The sequence below is a fragment of the Anomaloglossus baeobatrachus genome, chromosome 2 (genome assembly GCF_048569485.1).
Source record: "Anomaloglossus baeobatrachus isolate aAnoBae1 chromosome 2, aAnoBae1.hap1, whole genome shotgun sequence".
NCBI lineage: Eukaryota > Metazoa > Chordata > Amphibia > Anura > Aromobatidae > Anomaloglossus > Anomaloglossus baeobatrachus.
In genome coordinates this window covers 758,980,782-758,997,017 of record NC_134354.1, presented here as the reverse complement: position 1 = coordinate 758,997,017, position 16,236 = coordinate 758,980,782, and the positions used below count along the sequence as shown (strand labels likewise).

Below are 16,236 nucleotides of genomic sequence, written 5' to 3'. Positions count from 1 at the left end.
CGCAAAGTCTGCTGGGAGGTGTAGTTTTTATTATCATGCTCTATGGAAAAGGCTTACTGCACAGTGTAAAAGGTGAGGAGGGGTCGTGGATGAGAGCTGGGGGTCCTGGCAGGTGAATGTTATTATTAGGTGTTGTTTCTGGTGGGGAATGTGGAGGCAACAGGTAGCAGAAGGCGGGATGGTGCTGGCACTGCAGGGAGGCGCTGCTGGCACTGTACACTGGGATTTGTGGCTTGTAGCAATCACAGGTGAGTGCAGGTCTGTGATATTCGGCCACAGACACAGAGCAGAGGTGGGCTGAGCCTGACTGAGGGTCCTGGCCACATCCTACAGCCAATACTACCTGCAAGAAGAGTCAGTGGAGTTCCCCTTTAATAATTCTTATTGGTGCTGACATAGTGGCCGCTCTGCTCTGCACATTTTGTGATTTTGTTTAAATATTCAATGGGCAGTAAAAATAAATGGGTGACGCAATTCATCAGGTAGGACAGGGTTAAATCCTAGCACCGCAGGTCTTGATTACATGCACCTAGCTAGCTTTCACTAAGGGCCTGGGTCTGCTAGATTGAGCAGAGTGCGGTGTGGGATGTGCACAGAGTGGAGTATTTCTGTGTGGTGCTGGAAGCCACAGGACCTCGGGCTGAACCGGACACCGAGACCGGTAGGACAGGTTTCAGTTCTAGCACCGCAGGTCTTGATTACATGCACCTAGCTAGCTTTCACTAAGGTATTGAGTCTCTGAGTCCTCTAGATTGAGCAGAGTGCGGTGTGTGGGAACTGCTGAGGAACCGGGCTGTGCAGTGTGGGATGTGCACAGAGTGGGGTATTTCTGTGTGGTGCTGGAAGCCACAGGAGCTCAGGCTGAACCGGACACCGAGACCAGTAGGACAGGGCTAAATTCTAGCACTGCAGGGCTTGATTACATGCACCAGGCTAGCTTTGACTAAGGTCCTGGGAATATGTTCACCTGTGTCTCTGGGTCTGCTAGAGATTGTGTAGAGTGCAGTGTGTTGGAACTGTGAGGGATGGGGCTGTGTACAAAGTGGAGTACGTCTGTGTGCTGCTGGAAGCTACAGGAGTTCATACTAAAAGGGACACCGAGACTGTTGGGACAGGGATAAATCGAGACCAGTATGACAGGGTTAAATATTAAATCCTAGCACTACAGGTCTTGATTACATGCACCAGGCTAGCTTTCACTAAGGTCCTGGGAATATGTTCACCTGCGTCTCTGAGTCTGCTAGATTGCGCAGAGTGGAGTGTATGTCAACCGCTGAGGGACCGGACTGTATAGTGTGAACTGAGCATGTATTGCTAAAATGTCTCAAAAATAGCAGGCCTACATAAAATGACTCCGGGGTGGGGGGGGGCTGGGGCACATCTGCGCCAAAAATGAGTCAGTTTTGAAAAAGTCGAAATTGATGAATCCGCCTGGAAATTTCAAGCGCCACTCGCAAGGACAAAATTAGAATAATGCAAAAATGACTTGTGTCACCCAGTTCTGGTCTTCGCCTGCCCTCATGTCTTGTGTCTTCCAGATGACGACCCTACAGGAGACGGACGCCTCTCCCTCCCAGGACAATGGCGCAGGCGACGCTGCTACAGAGGACGAGATCGAACTGCAAGAAAAACTCGACTACTTTCCAGATGACTTTAACCAACTGGATCTACTGGAAACCCACCGGCACCTGATTCCTACCGGGACCCAGAGCCTGTGGCCGGGGGAGTCCGAAGACGACGAGGAGGAGAAGAGCGAGGACTGGTACCTGAGCCAGGAGGAGCTTCTGAAGGACAACCCCAAGGAGCTGATACTTTTTGCTGCAGAAAATAACAGAGTAAGTTCATAGAATGGAAAAGAAAGATCTGATTGGTTTATAAATCCCAAAATTGCCTCAATGTTTTGATTTTTCTTAACCCCCTTCAGCGCGTACGAGATGATCGTACATCCTCCATCAGGTCCATGTATGTGAGGTGGACTCAGGCGATGACATCGGGAGTTTTGCTATTTCTAGGGTGTACATGTCGCCCCCTTGCCTCATTACAACACTATGAATTGTCTTAGTAGGTGGGGTCCTGCTTAAAGCCTCCATGGCCGTCATCCTGGTCCTCCTGAGGCTGAGCCTCATTAAGGGCATATAGTTCTCTATATACTGACATGCTGTAGGGTAGGTGTATATAGAACAACTGACATGACGGTTATAGGTTCAAGTCCCCTAAGTTCCACTAATTAAAAACAAAATACTGGGGGTGTGGGATAGTGCCGCCAGCTCTGGGGTTTTTTTTGGTTTGGGGTTAGGGTTTTTTTGGAGAGGGGGGGGTGTTTTGTGTGTTTTTAGTTTTTTGTTTTTTTTTTTTTTGTTTTTTTTTGTTTTGGTTTTTTTTTTTTCTTCTAGTAAAAAAAAAAAAATGCAATAAAAAATGATGAAAATATCTTATGTTTTCTACAGCCATGCCAAAAAAAAAAAAAATTGCATCACGCTACACAATAAAACCCAAGACCTCACAGCTCAATATACAAAGCAAATAAAAAAAAGTTTCAGCTCTTGGGAACATTTTGAGGCAAAGGAAAAAAATTGTTTTATTTCATAGTTGAAAAAAAAATTTCTAAATCTGTTTATAAAATAAATAAATAGATATTTGGTATTGCAGTAATTGTGCTGACCTGGAGAGTCTTGTTGGCAGGTTTTGTTTTTTTTGTTTTTTTTTTTTTAATATTTCACCAAATTTTAGAATATATATATGTAATATATATATATATATATATATATATATATAATATATATATTACATATATTCTAAAATTTGGTGAAATATATATATATATATATATATATATATATATATATATATATATATATATATATATATATATATATATATATATATATTCTTTCGCTATATGGTAAAATTAATCACATCATTTATAACTAACACTTATCCCCCCCGAAAAGAAAAAAAAAAAAACCAGACTCTTATGCGGTTGTGTCAATGATAAACTTAAAAAAAAAAAAAGTCACTTCTGGGTTGTAGACATCCATTTGCCTGTGGCGCCCACTGTAGGTGGAATGTAGTATTATATGGTGACCATTCAACTGGATTGCTGTGTATGTGATATATTTGCACCTTGGGATCTCCAGAATGGGAACCTTACAGAGTAACATTTTGGCATATAAAGAGGGTCCTGAGATGTACCTCCTTTATGAACCCCATATGCCTTAAAGCAGTATCCCCATCTCAATAAGTAGTAGGTGTAATAATATTAGCAAATACCTCCAATTAGAGATGTCGTATAGTCCTCCTGATTAGCCATGTCTCTTACCTCATGTGCAGGGCATTGCAGCTGCTGCTTATTCACTTGTTGGTTCCTTTCTCTGTACAGCTGGACACCATTCAGAGAATCCTCTCCATCAGCCCGGATCTGGTGAACGTAACCGATGAAGACGATTACACCCCCCTGCACAGAGCCTCGTACAACGGTCACCTGGCGGTCGTGCGGGAGCTGATCACTAAGGAGGCCGACCTCTGCGCGGTGACCTTAGACGGATGGACGCCTCTGCACAGCGCCTGTAAGTGGAATAACACAGCCGTCGCCTCCTTCCTGCTCCAGCACGGGGCGGACATCAACGCACAGACCAACGGCTCGCTAACGCCGCTGCACCTGGCCGCCGCCAACAGAGACAGCCGGCAGCTGCTGGAGCTGCTCCTCATGAACCGCTACATCAAACCGCAACTGACCAACAAGCTGGGAGAGACGGCGTACGAGATCGCCCGCCGCACCGACGTCTACCACTACCTGTTTGAAATTGCGGATTATTGGACCTAACTTCCTGCAGCGATTACCGTCAGATTTGCTTCTGTGATGCAGACGTGTAGGTGTCCGCTGCTCAGCATGCCGTGTGCCGTGTACCTATAGTGAGGGAAGGACACCAGTAACCTCATGGGGCCATGTACAGCGGAAGTTACATGGACGCAGCAATGCCAGAGGTTTATGATGCCTATCCCATATATAAACTGTGATCACTAACACAAGCTGTAAACAGGGAGCCGACCTGAAGTCTACAATAAATTGGGAATGACTTATTTCTAGTGATGAGCGGGCACTACCATGCTCGGGTGCTGAGTACTGGTACCTAGTGATGAGCGGGCACTACCATGCTCGGGTGCTCAGTACTGGTACCTAGTGATGAGCGGGCACTACCATGCTCGGGTGCTCAGTACTGGTAACTAGTGATGAGCGAGCACTACCATGCTCGGGTGCTCAGTACTGGTACCTAGTGATGAGCGAGCACTACCATGCTTGGGTGCTGAGTACTGGTACCTAGTGATGAGCGGGCACTACCATGCTCGGGTGCTGAGTACTGGTACCTAGTGATGAGCGGGCACTACCATGCTCGGGTGCTCAGTACTGGTAACTAGTGATGAGCGGGCACTACCATGCTTAGGTGCTCGGTACTCGTAACTAGTGATGAGTGGGCACTACCATGCTCTGGTGCTCAGTACTCGTAACTAGTGATGAGCGGGCACTACCATGCTCGGGTGCTCAGTACTTGTAACTAGTGATGAGTGGGCACTACCATGCTCTGGTGCTCAGTACTGGTAACTAGTGATGAGCGGGCATTACCATGCTCGGGTGCTCAGTACTCGTAACTAGTGATGAGCGGGCATTACCATGCTCTGGTGCTCAGTACTGGTAACTAGTGATGAGCGGGCACTACCATGCTCGGGTGCTCAGTATTCGTAACTAGTGATGAGCGGGCACTACCATGCTCGGGTGCTCAGTACTCGTAACTAGTGATGAGCGGGCACTACCATGCTCGGGTGCTCAGTACTGGTAACTAGTGATGAGCGGGTACTACCATGCTCGGGTGCTCGGTAGTCGTAACGAGCAGTTGGATTCTTGGATGGGTACGACTCGAGTACCCAAGTATAATGGAAGTCATCACTAGTTACAAGTACTGAGCACCCGAGCATGGTAGTACCCGCTCATCACTAGTTATTTTACAAACCCTTTAACCCCTTCACGACCGCGGGCCGTAAAATTACGTCCTATTTTAACGTGACTTAACGACCAGGGACGTAATTTTACGGCCTAAACTTCATTTGATTGCCGTGGCCATAGCAACGGCTTTCAAATGATGTCCCCTGCTGTTTCTTACAGCAGGGGACCTTTGCTTGACCCCAGGGGGGGCGGCATCGCCACCCCCTATCGACGATCGATGTGATTGGCTGTTCAAATCTGAACCGCCAACCACATCGATCGCACTAATTTCGGCAAAAATAATGCCCGAATTAGTGCGATCCTGTGAGATCCAGCTATGAGATGCCGCAGCTGCTGCAGCATATCATAGGTGGACCTCAAACATGCCGCCCCCAGCCCCTGCAGCACTGATTGGAGCGATCGTGCTATGACGCGCAATCGCTCCAATCAGTGTGCAGTGGGGCGGTCTGATCTGCAGGTGGCCGCCCTCCCCAGGCCTGTGCTGCTCTGGGGACCCTCCCCCAACATGGCTGCAGCGTGGAGTGGCTGGTACTTTTGGTACCACGCCACCGCTGCTGCCGCCGCAGACGCCGCCTCTGCTGTCACCGCGCCAGCTCCAAAGGTAAGTATTGCGCTCCCGTGAAGGCCCCTGCGCGCTCCCGTGAAGGCCCCTGCGCGCTCCCGTGAAGGCCCCTGCCCGTGCCCCCCCCCCCCGATCTGCCCCCTACGCCCCGATCTGCCCCCCTACGCCCCGATCTGCCCCCCCCCGGCATCCCGATCTGCTACCACCGCTGCTGCTGCAAAGTGAGTACTGTGCTCACTTTGCAGCCCGTGCGCGCTCCCGTGGTGCCCCTGCGCGCTGCCGTGATAGCCCCTGCCGTGCCCCCCCCGCGATCTGCTCCCCCCAACCACCCCCCCCCCCCCCCCCGACATCCCGATCCGCTCCCCCTGCGATCTGACTGCCTCCCCCATTATTTCTATTCTGCTTCTGCAGCTCCCTCTCCGGTCTCCCCCTCTGCTCTCCCCCCCTCTCCCTCTGCTCTCCCCCCCTCTCCCTCTGCTCTCCCCCCCTCCCCCTCTGCTCTCCCCCCCTCCCCCTCTGCTCTCACCCCCCCCTCTGCTCTCACCCCCCCCTCTGCTCTCACCCCCCCCTCTCCCCCTCTGCTCTCCCCCGACGTCCTCTTACCTGTCTTCACCGGCCTGATCACATCTGCGTCCATCGCTGGGTCCTTCCTGGGCATTCTGCTGATCTGCCTGCTGCTCCTGTAAAGCTGTCCATCTCTCTGCCATCTGTTCCTCTGCAGCTCTTCTGGTCAGTGATCCTCCTGCTAGTCCTCTGGGTACTGTGAGTATAACTTTTTTTTTTTTTTTTCCGTATCCCCTGTCCATTTTTACACCTCATCCGTCCGTGCGTCCCGCCAAGCGCTGATCAGGGATGCAGATAACGGATCGGCATCCCTGCTCAATTTTTGGCGTGACTTTTTTTTCCGTATCCCCGACGCTTTTTGTATCGCATCCGTCCGTGCGTCCCGCCAAGCGCTGATCAGGGATGCAGATAACGGATCGGCATCCATGGTCAATTTTTGGCGTGACTTTTTTTTCCGTATCCCCGACGCTTTTTGTATCGCATCCGTCCGTGCGTCCCGCCAAGCGCTGATCAGGGATGCACATAACGTATCTGCATCCATGGTCAATTTTTGGCGTGACTTTTTTTTTTTACGTATCCCCGACGCTTTTTTTTATCGCATCCGACCGTGCGTCCCGCCAAGCGCTGATCAGGGATGCACATAACGGATCGGCATCCATGGTCAATTTTTGGCGTGACTTTTTTTTCCGTATCCCCGACGCTTTTTGTATCGCATCCGTCCGTGCGTCCCGCCAAGCGCTGATCAGGGATGCAGATAACGGATCGGCATCCATGGTCAATTTTTGGCGTGACTTTTTTTTCCGTATCCCCGACGCTTTTTGTATCGCATCCGTCCGTGCGTCCCGCCAAGCGCTGATCAGGGATGCACATAACGTATCTGCATCCATGGTCAATTTTTGGCGTGACTTTTTTTTTTTACGTATCCCCGACGCTTTTTTTTATCGCATCCGACCGTGCGTCCCGCCAAGCGCTGATCAGGGATGCACATAACGGATCGGCATCCATGGTCAATTTTTGGCGTGACTTTTTTTTCCGTATCCCCGACGCTTTTTGTATCGCATCCGTCCGTGCGTCCCGCCAAGCGCTGATCAGGGATGCACATAACGTATCTGCATCCATGGTCAATTTTTGGCGTGACTTTTTTTTTTTACGTATCCCCGACGCTTTTTTTTATCGCATCCGACCGTGCGTCCTGCAGCGGCCGATCAGTGCACTGCGTTTGAAAAGTCAAATGGCGCTCCTTCTCTTCTGAGCCCCGCCATGCGCTCAAACAATTACTTTCCACCACATATGAGGTATCTGTGTACTCAGGAGAAAATGCACAATACATTTTATGGTGCATTTTTTCCTGTTACCCTTGTGAAAAAAAAAGCTACCTAGTTGAAGCAACCATTTTGTGGTAAAAAAAAAAAAAAATTCTTTTCACGGCTCAACGCTATAAACTTCTGTGAAGCCCCCAGGTGTTCAAAGTGCTCACCAAACATCTAGAAAAAATATTTGAGGGCTCTAGTTTCCAAAATGGTGTCACTTGTGGGGGAGCTCCACTGTTTAGGCACCATAGGGGGTCTCCAAACGTGACATGGCGTCCGCTAATGATTCCAACCAATTTTGCTGTCAAATGGCGCTCCTTCTCTTCTTAGCCCCGCCATGCGCCCAAACAATTACTTTCCACCACATATGAGGTATCTGCGTACTCAGGAGAAAATGCACAATACATTTTATGGTGCATTTTTTCCTGATAGCCTTGTGAAAAAAAAAGCTACCTAGTTGAAGCAACCGTTTTGTGGTAAAAAATTTTTTTTTTCTTTTCACGGCTCAACGCTATAAACTTCTGTGAAGCCCCCAGGTGTTCAAAGTGCTCACCAAACATCTAGAAAAATTATTTGAGGGCTCTAGTTTCCAAAATGGTGTCACTTGTGGGGGAGCTCCACTGTTTAGGCACCATAGGGGGTCTCCAAACGTGACATGGTGTCCGCTAATGATTCCAACCAATTTTGCTGTCAAATGGCGCTCCTTCTCTTCTGAGCCCCGCCATGCGCCCAAACAATTACTTTCCACCACATATGAGGTATCTGCGTACTCAGGAGAAAATGCACAATACATTTTATGGTGCAGTTTTTCCTGTTACCCTTGTGAAAAAAAAAGCTACCTAGTTGAAGCAACCGTTTTGTGGTAAAAAATTTTTTTTTTCTTTTCACGGCTCAACGCTATAAACTTTTGTGAAGCCCCCAGGGGTTCAAAGTGCTCACCAAACATCTAGAAGAATTATTTGAGGCCTCTAGTTTCCAAAATGGGGTCACTTGTGGGGGAGCTCCATTGTTTAGGCACCTCAGGGGGTCTTCAAACCCGACATTGCGTCCGCTAACAGGTGCAGCTAATTTTGCACTCAAAAATTCAAATGGCGCTCCTTGCCTTCCGAGCACTGCTGTGTGTCCAAACATTTGATTTCCACCACATATGAGGTATCTGCGTACTCAGGAGAAAATGCACAATACATTTTATGGTGCATTTTTTCCTGTTACCCTTGTGAAAAAAAAAGCTACCTAGTTGAAGCAACCGTTTTGTGGTAAAAAAAATTTTTTTTCTTTTCACGGCTCAACGCTATAAACTTTTGTGAAGCCCCCAGGGGTTCAAAGTGCTCACCAAACATCTAGAAAAATTATTTGAGGCCTCTAGTTTCCAAAATGGGGTCACTTGTGGGGGAGCTCCATTGTTTAGGCACCTCAGGGGGTCTTCAAACCCGACATGGCGTCCGCTAACAGGTGCAGCTAATTTTGCACTCAAAAATTCAAATGGCGCTCCTTGCCTTCCGAGCACTGCTGTGTGTCCAAACATTTGATTTCCACCACATATGAGGTATCTGCGTACTCAGGAGAAAATGCACAATACATTTTATGGTGCATTTTTTCCTGTTACCCTTGTGAAAAAAAAAGCTACCTAGTTGAAGCAACCGTTTTGTGGTAAAAAAATTTTTTTTTCTTTTCACGGCTCAACGCTATAAACTTTTGTGAAGCCCCCAGGGGTTCAAAGTGCTCACCAAACATCTAGAAAAATTATTTGAGGCCTCTAGTTTCCAAAATGGGGTCACTTATGGGGGAGCTCCATTGTTTAGGCACCTCAGGGGGTCTTCAAACCCGACATGGCGTCCGCTAATGAGTGCAGCTAATTTTGCGTTCAAAAATTCAAATGGCGCTCCTTCCCTTCCGAGCTCTGCCGTGCGCCCAAACAATTGATTTTTACCACATATGGGGTATCAGCGTACTCAGGAGAACATGCACAATAAATTGTATTGTGTACTTTCTCTTTTCTCCCTTGTAAAAATGAAAATTTTATGGCTAAAGTAACATTTTTGTGTTAAAAAGTAACATTTTCATTTTTTCCTTCCACATTGCTTTGGTTCCTGTGAAGCACCTAAAGGGTTAATAATCTTATTGGATGTGGTTTTGAGCAGTGTGAGGGGTGTAGTTTTTAGAATGGGGTCACTTTTGGGTATTTTCTGTCACCTCGGCCTCTCAAAGTCACTTCAAATGTGATGTGGTCCCTAAAAAAATTATTTTGTAAATTTTGTTGGAAAAATGAGAATTTGCTGATGACCTTTGACCCCTTCTAACTTCCTAACGGAAAAAAAATTTGTTTCGAAAATTGCGCTGATGTAAAGTAGACATGTGGGAAATGTTATTTAGTAACTATTTTGTGTGACATATTTCTCAGATTTATGGGCATAAATTTTCAAAGTTTGAAATTTGCGAAATTTTCAAAATTTTCGCCAAATTTCCTAAATTTTCACAAATAAACGCAAAAAATATCGGCCTAAATTTACCACTGACATGAAGTACAATATGTCACGAAAAAACAATGTCAGAATCGCCAGGATCCGTTGAAGCGTTCCAGAGTTATAACCTGTCAAAGTGACACTGGTCAGAATTGCAAAAAATGGCCCGGTCATTAGGGTGTTTTAGTGGCCGGGGGTGAAGGGGTTAAGGCTATTTCTGGACTGGTAACCCTTAAGGTGATGTAAGTGTATGGAGCTAGCTCTGATCGCTGCTGATTAACCATTCAGATTCAGCTCTTTAGCACTGAAAGTGTCATTTTTAAATGGTTCTATTTTTTTATGGTGCCATCATCCACTCCCTTGAGGCGATTTCTGGGTCCGATCTGTTGCCCTGGTGGCCAGGGCTCTTTGGTGCTGCCGCTTTGCTGCTCCTGTGGCCTGGCTCCTTAGTATTTTTTCTATTTCACCATATACTATACTACTGTAATATTGCAGTAAAGTACAATTCTGCCCCATTTGAGAGGATTAAAATACTTGAAGGGGTTGTCCACTACCCGACTAACCCTTCTTAAATGCTAAAGTGTCCATCAAAAAAGAAAAAAAAAAAAAACCTTATACTCTCCTTCTGCACAAACGCAAATAAAAAAATCTTTGACAAGTTTGGTATCGCCATGATAATAAAGAATGATGTTGCTGAGTTGTTTTTACAGTACAATAAATGTAATAAAAAGGTCAATATTGCAGGCTGGTTTTTGTTTGTGTTTTTTTGTTTTGTTGTTTTTTTTTTTGTTTTTTTTTTTGTTTTGATTTTTTTTCTGCATTTAGTCTTTTTTTTTTTTTTTTTTGTTTTTTGTTTTTTTTTGTTAACTATATGGGGTACTATTTTTTTTTTTTTTTTATTAAGAGAATGGTGTCAATCAAAAGTACAACTCATCCTAAAATAGGTAAACCACCATCCGGCTGCGGCAGATCAATAAAAAAGTTACTGCTGTTTGAAGAAACGGAGAAAGAAACAAAAACTTAAAAATGGAAGCAGTTAATGAGGCCAGTCAACATATTGCCAATGTCCAAAAGATGGTCTGGCTCACTGGAAGGTGCTCAGGGAAAAATAGTCAAATATATCAAGAAATCTCGGCACTCATGAGAAACATTTAGGAGACAAGAAGATGATATTGAAACTAGTATTTATTGATTTATTGTTTTTTGACGTTTCGGCTATTTGCCTTTACCAAAATGAAACTAGATATGAAGAAGAGACATACAAAATAACAGTACCGTAATTTACCATGTCATTACAGTATATGTGAACATGACATTTTTTTTTTTTTTTTAATTTATACCTATTTGGTATAAGAAGACAATAAGATGTATTCTTAATGTAGAAGACTTCAATGATAATCCTGTGAGCGACATCAAGAGCAGGTCCATTAAAAGGAAGAAAAGGAGAGGACTTGTCACATAAAAGACACAAAATGAAGAGAATTAATTGCTATATGTATGTGGCGCCCCTGACCTGGTCAGGCACCACTGAGTACTGCACCCATGCTGGGGACAGTACAATACAGGTAATCCAGAAGGCTGACCGGGGTGTGGTACACAGGCGCATAGTGATCAGGTCTCACACATGTACCCATGAGAGGACCCCTGGGGATCCCAGGAGGGGGAAAAGCCTTCACCTTCACTGGAATAGTGGAGGGGGCCAAAAGCCTCCATCTCCTCTCAAGGGGTGTGGTAAGAGAGTCTGGTTGCTAGGTGGCGTAGGCAGGCACAAAAGGGAAAGGAGAAGGAGGAGTAAACAGTCTTGAGTCTGCAGCAGAGTGTGGAGGAGTGAGGAGCAGGAAAGTGAAGCTCTGACAGGAGCAGCAGTGAAGGTCCCAGATGTGAGCCGGTTCAGAGCAGAGTCCAGGGAGCTCCGAGGAGAGCTGACCCCTTCCCCTGGGCTGCTGTAGTCTGACAGCGTCCGCGCAGTGGCTACCGACGGGGGAGAACGGTCAACTAGGAGTGCTACCCGAAACCCATCTCAGCTAGAGAGAAGAGCACGGAGTGGGAAGTAAGGAGACTGCTGGAGAGTACCAGGCCCAAACGGGCGGCAGATCCCGAAGCGGAGATAGATCCAGCTTTCTTTTGCTAAACCTGCCGGTGTGGGGCCCTCAAAGCCCACACCACAACACCACTAAAAGCCGCAGCCACGTAGCCACAGTTAGGGCCCATAGGTCACAGGAGGCAAGTAGCTGGAGTGGCCTGGTCCAGGCGACAAGCAAACGGCAAACGAAGGGGAGAGAGGCTGCAGCATCTTCCCTGGGTGACCCCCATAGGGACTAAAAGTCGGGGTCGCCCCAAACCACCAAGGGCTAAGGAAGGCGAGTTGGTAGTCACCATCAGAAGTCAGCCTGAAGGATACCTGGTTCCCGCCTGGTTCATCCCAGCTACGCCCGGGTTACTCACCCTGCCACCTGAAGTGAGTAAAACCCCTGAAAGACATCCTGCGTGTGTGGAGTTATTCTGCGCCTTGTGGTACTACGCACCTACACAGGGCCCTGGGGCTTGCCTCACTCTCAGGAGGCTATTCCAACTAACTGCACTCACCATCAGCCCCAGGCGTCCCTCAACCTGCAGTGGCGGTCCCCACTGACCGCAATTCTGAGAGTGGCGTCACGACAAGAAGAAGATCTCCTACCTGTGACAAGATCCAGCCGAGTGGAGTCCCTGAAGGTAATGCACCGACACAACACCTGTGGGGCTTCACATCTGGCGTCACGAACAGGATAAGGACTAGACCTGTTCAGACAGGTGACCATGTGCCTGGGCGGTCCGCTTGAAAAATTGGAAGCGCCGCCATATTGCCACCATGAAAAGCGCGCTGAAAAACAACAGCAGCCCGCGCTGGGAGAAGTTACCGCCCACGAAGAGGTGTGGCTACCCAGAGATCCCCTGCAGAGTTCTGACCTCGCTTGTGAAGAGAGCGGAAGCGTCCAGAGACGTCGGGACAGAAAGGGAGCCAGAAGCCTGCTGCTGGGAGAGGAGCTGCTGAAAGAGGCAGAGCGGAAACTGAACAGCTTGCTACTAGAGGCAACGGCGAGTCCACTGCTGGGAAATCGTGCAGAAGAGGGCGCAGAAGAAATGGCGTCTGACCGCAGAAACCCAGAACCGGGCTCCGCTGCCTGGTGGTATCGGGAGCTGGCCCAGTTCTGCGACCGACTGGAGACCCGGGTCGTGGAGCAGATCAGGGAAGAACGCATGGAACTTCTGGAGATGGCTGCCGCGGTTCAGGCCTATGAGAGGGGAACCGCACGACGAGTGCCAGACCGGACGGCGACGACTCAGACCCCGATGCTGCCACCGATGGGTGAGTCCAGTATTACCCCTGCCGGCCCGGATGCCCCGACCCCTGCTGCCACGCCCGCGGTCCCTGAAGAGGCGCCAGGCGCGGCGACGCTGAGCCAGGCCGCAGCCACGCCAGGTGCGGCCCGCCAAGCCCCGGCCGCCGCAGCGATGCCCTGCTCGGCCCGCCAAGCCCCGGCCGCCGCAGCGATGCCCTGCTCGGCCCGCCAAGCCCCGGCCGCCGCAGCGATGCCCTGCTCGGCCCGCCAAGCCCCGGCCGCCGCAGCGATGCCCTGCTCGGCCCACCAAGACCCGGTCCCTGCAGCGACGCCCAGCCCAGCCTGCACAGATCCCATCGCAGCTGCGACGCCGATCCAGGCCGCAGCCATACAGGGCGCGGCCCGCCAAGACCAGGCCGCCGCCATACAGGGCGCGGCCCGCCAAGACCAGGCCGCCGCCATACAGGGCGCGGCCCGCCAAGACCAGGCCGCCGCCATACAGGGCGCGGCCCGCCAAGACCAGGCCGCCGCCATGCCGAGCGCGGCCCGCCAAGACCAGGCCGCCGCCATACAGGGCGCGGCCCGCCAAGAGATTGCATCACCATTTTCCCCGGCCTGCAAGGCCAGAGCAGACACCGCTCCCCAGTCCAAAGAGGTCCCTGCTGGAAAGCCCACGCTGGGGGAGGACCCCGCATACTGGCAGCTGAAGGCTGACATGGAGGCCAAGTTTCCACAATGGTTGGTGGACCAGTACATGCTCCCTCCGCATACCCCCAAGAGGATTCCAGCAACCCCTGCAGCAACCACGTCAAAGAGTCCCCCGCCTGGGCCTGTTGAAGGAAGTTCATCCCCAGCACCGCCACCACAGGGGTGCCAAGAAGAACTAAGGGGGAGAGGAGGCCAGGAAACTGAGGAGCTGACTCAGGAGCCACCAGCAGTGGATCCATGCCCCGAGCCAGAGATGCTGCCGTATTCCCGCTGGGACGAGGAAGACCTGACACCTTCTGCTGAGGAAGATCTGCCCCAAAGCCTCACCTGGGAGCTTGTAAGCTGCACTTCGCAGAATCCAGCCCGCAAGACACAGCGCCGCAGTAGAACCCAGTCTTTCCCTGCACCGCCATCCCCAGAGCAGAAAGACGAAGTCACGGCCAGAGACCTACAAGAAAAACGGTTCCTGAGAAGAGCCAAAGCACAGATCAGAGGACCCCTGCGTCGAGGAATTGTCGAAGATTTCAGCCTCAAATCAGGATACGGCTTTATAGTATCACCTGGTGTGAAGGAAGGGATTTTTGTCAATCGAAGGGATGTGAGAGCCCATTTGCCCAGAGGACACCCTGGAAGAAATTTGAAGATAGGAGATTCAGTGGAGTTCACTATGCATCAGGGAGAAAGAGGCTGGTATGCCCTAGATGTTGCACCATGTCCTAGAAGTCCTTGCAGAAGCCCTGCAGTCACAACAGAAGATGAAGACAGAGACACTGAAGAAGAAAGAAAATACAACGAACCCACAGACGAAGAAAGAGATCAAGAAACCAACAGGTGCCGCAGCCCTACAGGCCCAAGCCCTGGTATGGAAGAGTAGAGGAATCTGCATAAAGTACAGCAAGTTTTGAGCAGTTGGAAAGTTTGTTTTGCAACGTTTTAAAAGTTCAAGTATGTGCCCACATAAACTGATGTGAGAAATAAACCTTAAGGCTATGAACTGGCTATAGCCACAAACTCTCGCAGTGTAAATAGTTACACCAGAGGGCACCACCACCACCAGAGTCAGCCTGTTTAGGGGCTTGGCTCGTCTGCAACCAGGAGGAGCCCGTCCGTATATAGGGCCTTGGCTTACCTGCGACCAGAGAGCATGCCTGTTTATGGGGCCTGGCTCTCCACCACAAAGAGGGTACCTGGTCAGCACCAACTGTGGAGGCCGCCTCTGCATCCTGCCAGAAGAGGCTGAAGGCGCGGATCCACCAGGCCAGGTATACCCTGAAACCACCAGCCCATGAAAGCCGCCTCTACATCCTGCCAGAAGTGGCTGAAGTCGCGGCCAACGTGAAAGGGTTTTGGGTGGGTTAACGGACTTGTGGGTGGAGGGTGGTGATGTATGGTACCTGGTGCTTTTAAAAGTTTTACCATGTTTTAATGTTTTATGCATTTTAAAATGTTGTCTTGCAGCCCGAGGACGTGCTGGTGATAACTAAGGGGGAATGTGGCGCCCCTGACCTGGTCAGGCACCACTGAGTACTGCACCCATGCTGGGGACAGTACAATACAGGTAATCCAGAAGGCTGACCGGGGTGTGGTACACAGGCGCATAGTGATCAGGTCTCACACATGTACCCATGAGAGGACCCCTGGGGATCCCAGGAGGGGGAAAAGCCTTCACCTTCACTGGAATAGTGGAGGGGGCCAAAAGCCTCCATCTCCTCTCAAGGGGTGTGGTAAGAGAGTCTGGTTGCTAGGTGGCGTAGGCAGGCACAAAAGGGAAAGGAGAAGGAGGAGTAAACAGTCTTAAGTCTGCAGCAGAGTGTGGAGGAGTGAGGAGCAGGAAAGTGAAGCTCTGACAGGAGCAGCAGTGAAGGTCCCAGATGTGAGCCGGTTCAGAGCAGAGTCCAGGGAGCTCCGAGGAGAGCTGACCCCTTCCCCTGGGCTGCTGTAGTCTGACAGCGTCCGCGCAGTGGCTACCGACGGGGGAGAACGGTCAACTAGGAGTGCTACCCGAAACCCATATCAGCTAGAGAGAAGAGCACGGAGTGGGAAGTAAGGAGACTGCTGGAGAGTACCAGGCCCAAACGGGCGGCAGATCCCGAAGCGGAGATAGATCCAGCTTTCTTTTGCTAAACCTGCCGGTGTGGGGCCCTCAAAGCCCACACCACAACACCACTAAAAGCCGCAGCCACGTAGCCACAGTTAGGGCCCATAGGTCACAGGAGGCAAGTAGCTGGAGTGGCCTGGTCCAGGCGACAAGCAAACGGCAAACGAAGGGGAGAGAGGCTGCAGCATCTTCCCTGGGTGACCCCCATAGGGA

At 49.8% G+C, this 16,236-nt stretch overlaps 1 protein-coding gene across 4 annotated transcripts; it reads left to right on the top strand.

The window, feature by feature from the left end:
* The first annotated feature begins 32 nt into the window (after positions 1 to 32).
* On the top strand, positions 33 to 4,433 carry ANKRD49 (ankyrin repeat domain 49). Of its 4 annotated transcripts, none has more exons than XM_075334679.1 (3): positions 33 to 72; positions 1,539 to 1,835; positions 3,380 to 4,433. In XM_075334679.1, exons 2-3 carry the CDS (start codon positions 1,539 to 1,541, stop codon positions 3,821 to 3,823), a joined length of 741 nt encoding a protein of 246 aa, XP_075190794.1. In that variant the 5' UTR covers positions 33 to 72; the 3' UTR covers positions 3,824 to 4,433. The 4 variants fall into 4 exon arrangements, with proteins under 4 accessions (XP_075190794.1, XP_075190797.1, XP_075190796.1 ...); XM_075334682.1 differs by lacking the exon at positions 33 to 72 and adding an exon at positions 77 to 112; XM_075334681.1 differs by lacking the exon at positions 33 to 72 and adding an exon at positions 182 to 248.
* Positions 4,434 to 16,236: the final 11,803 nt, after the last annotated feature.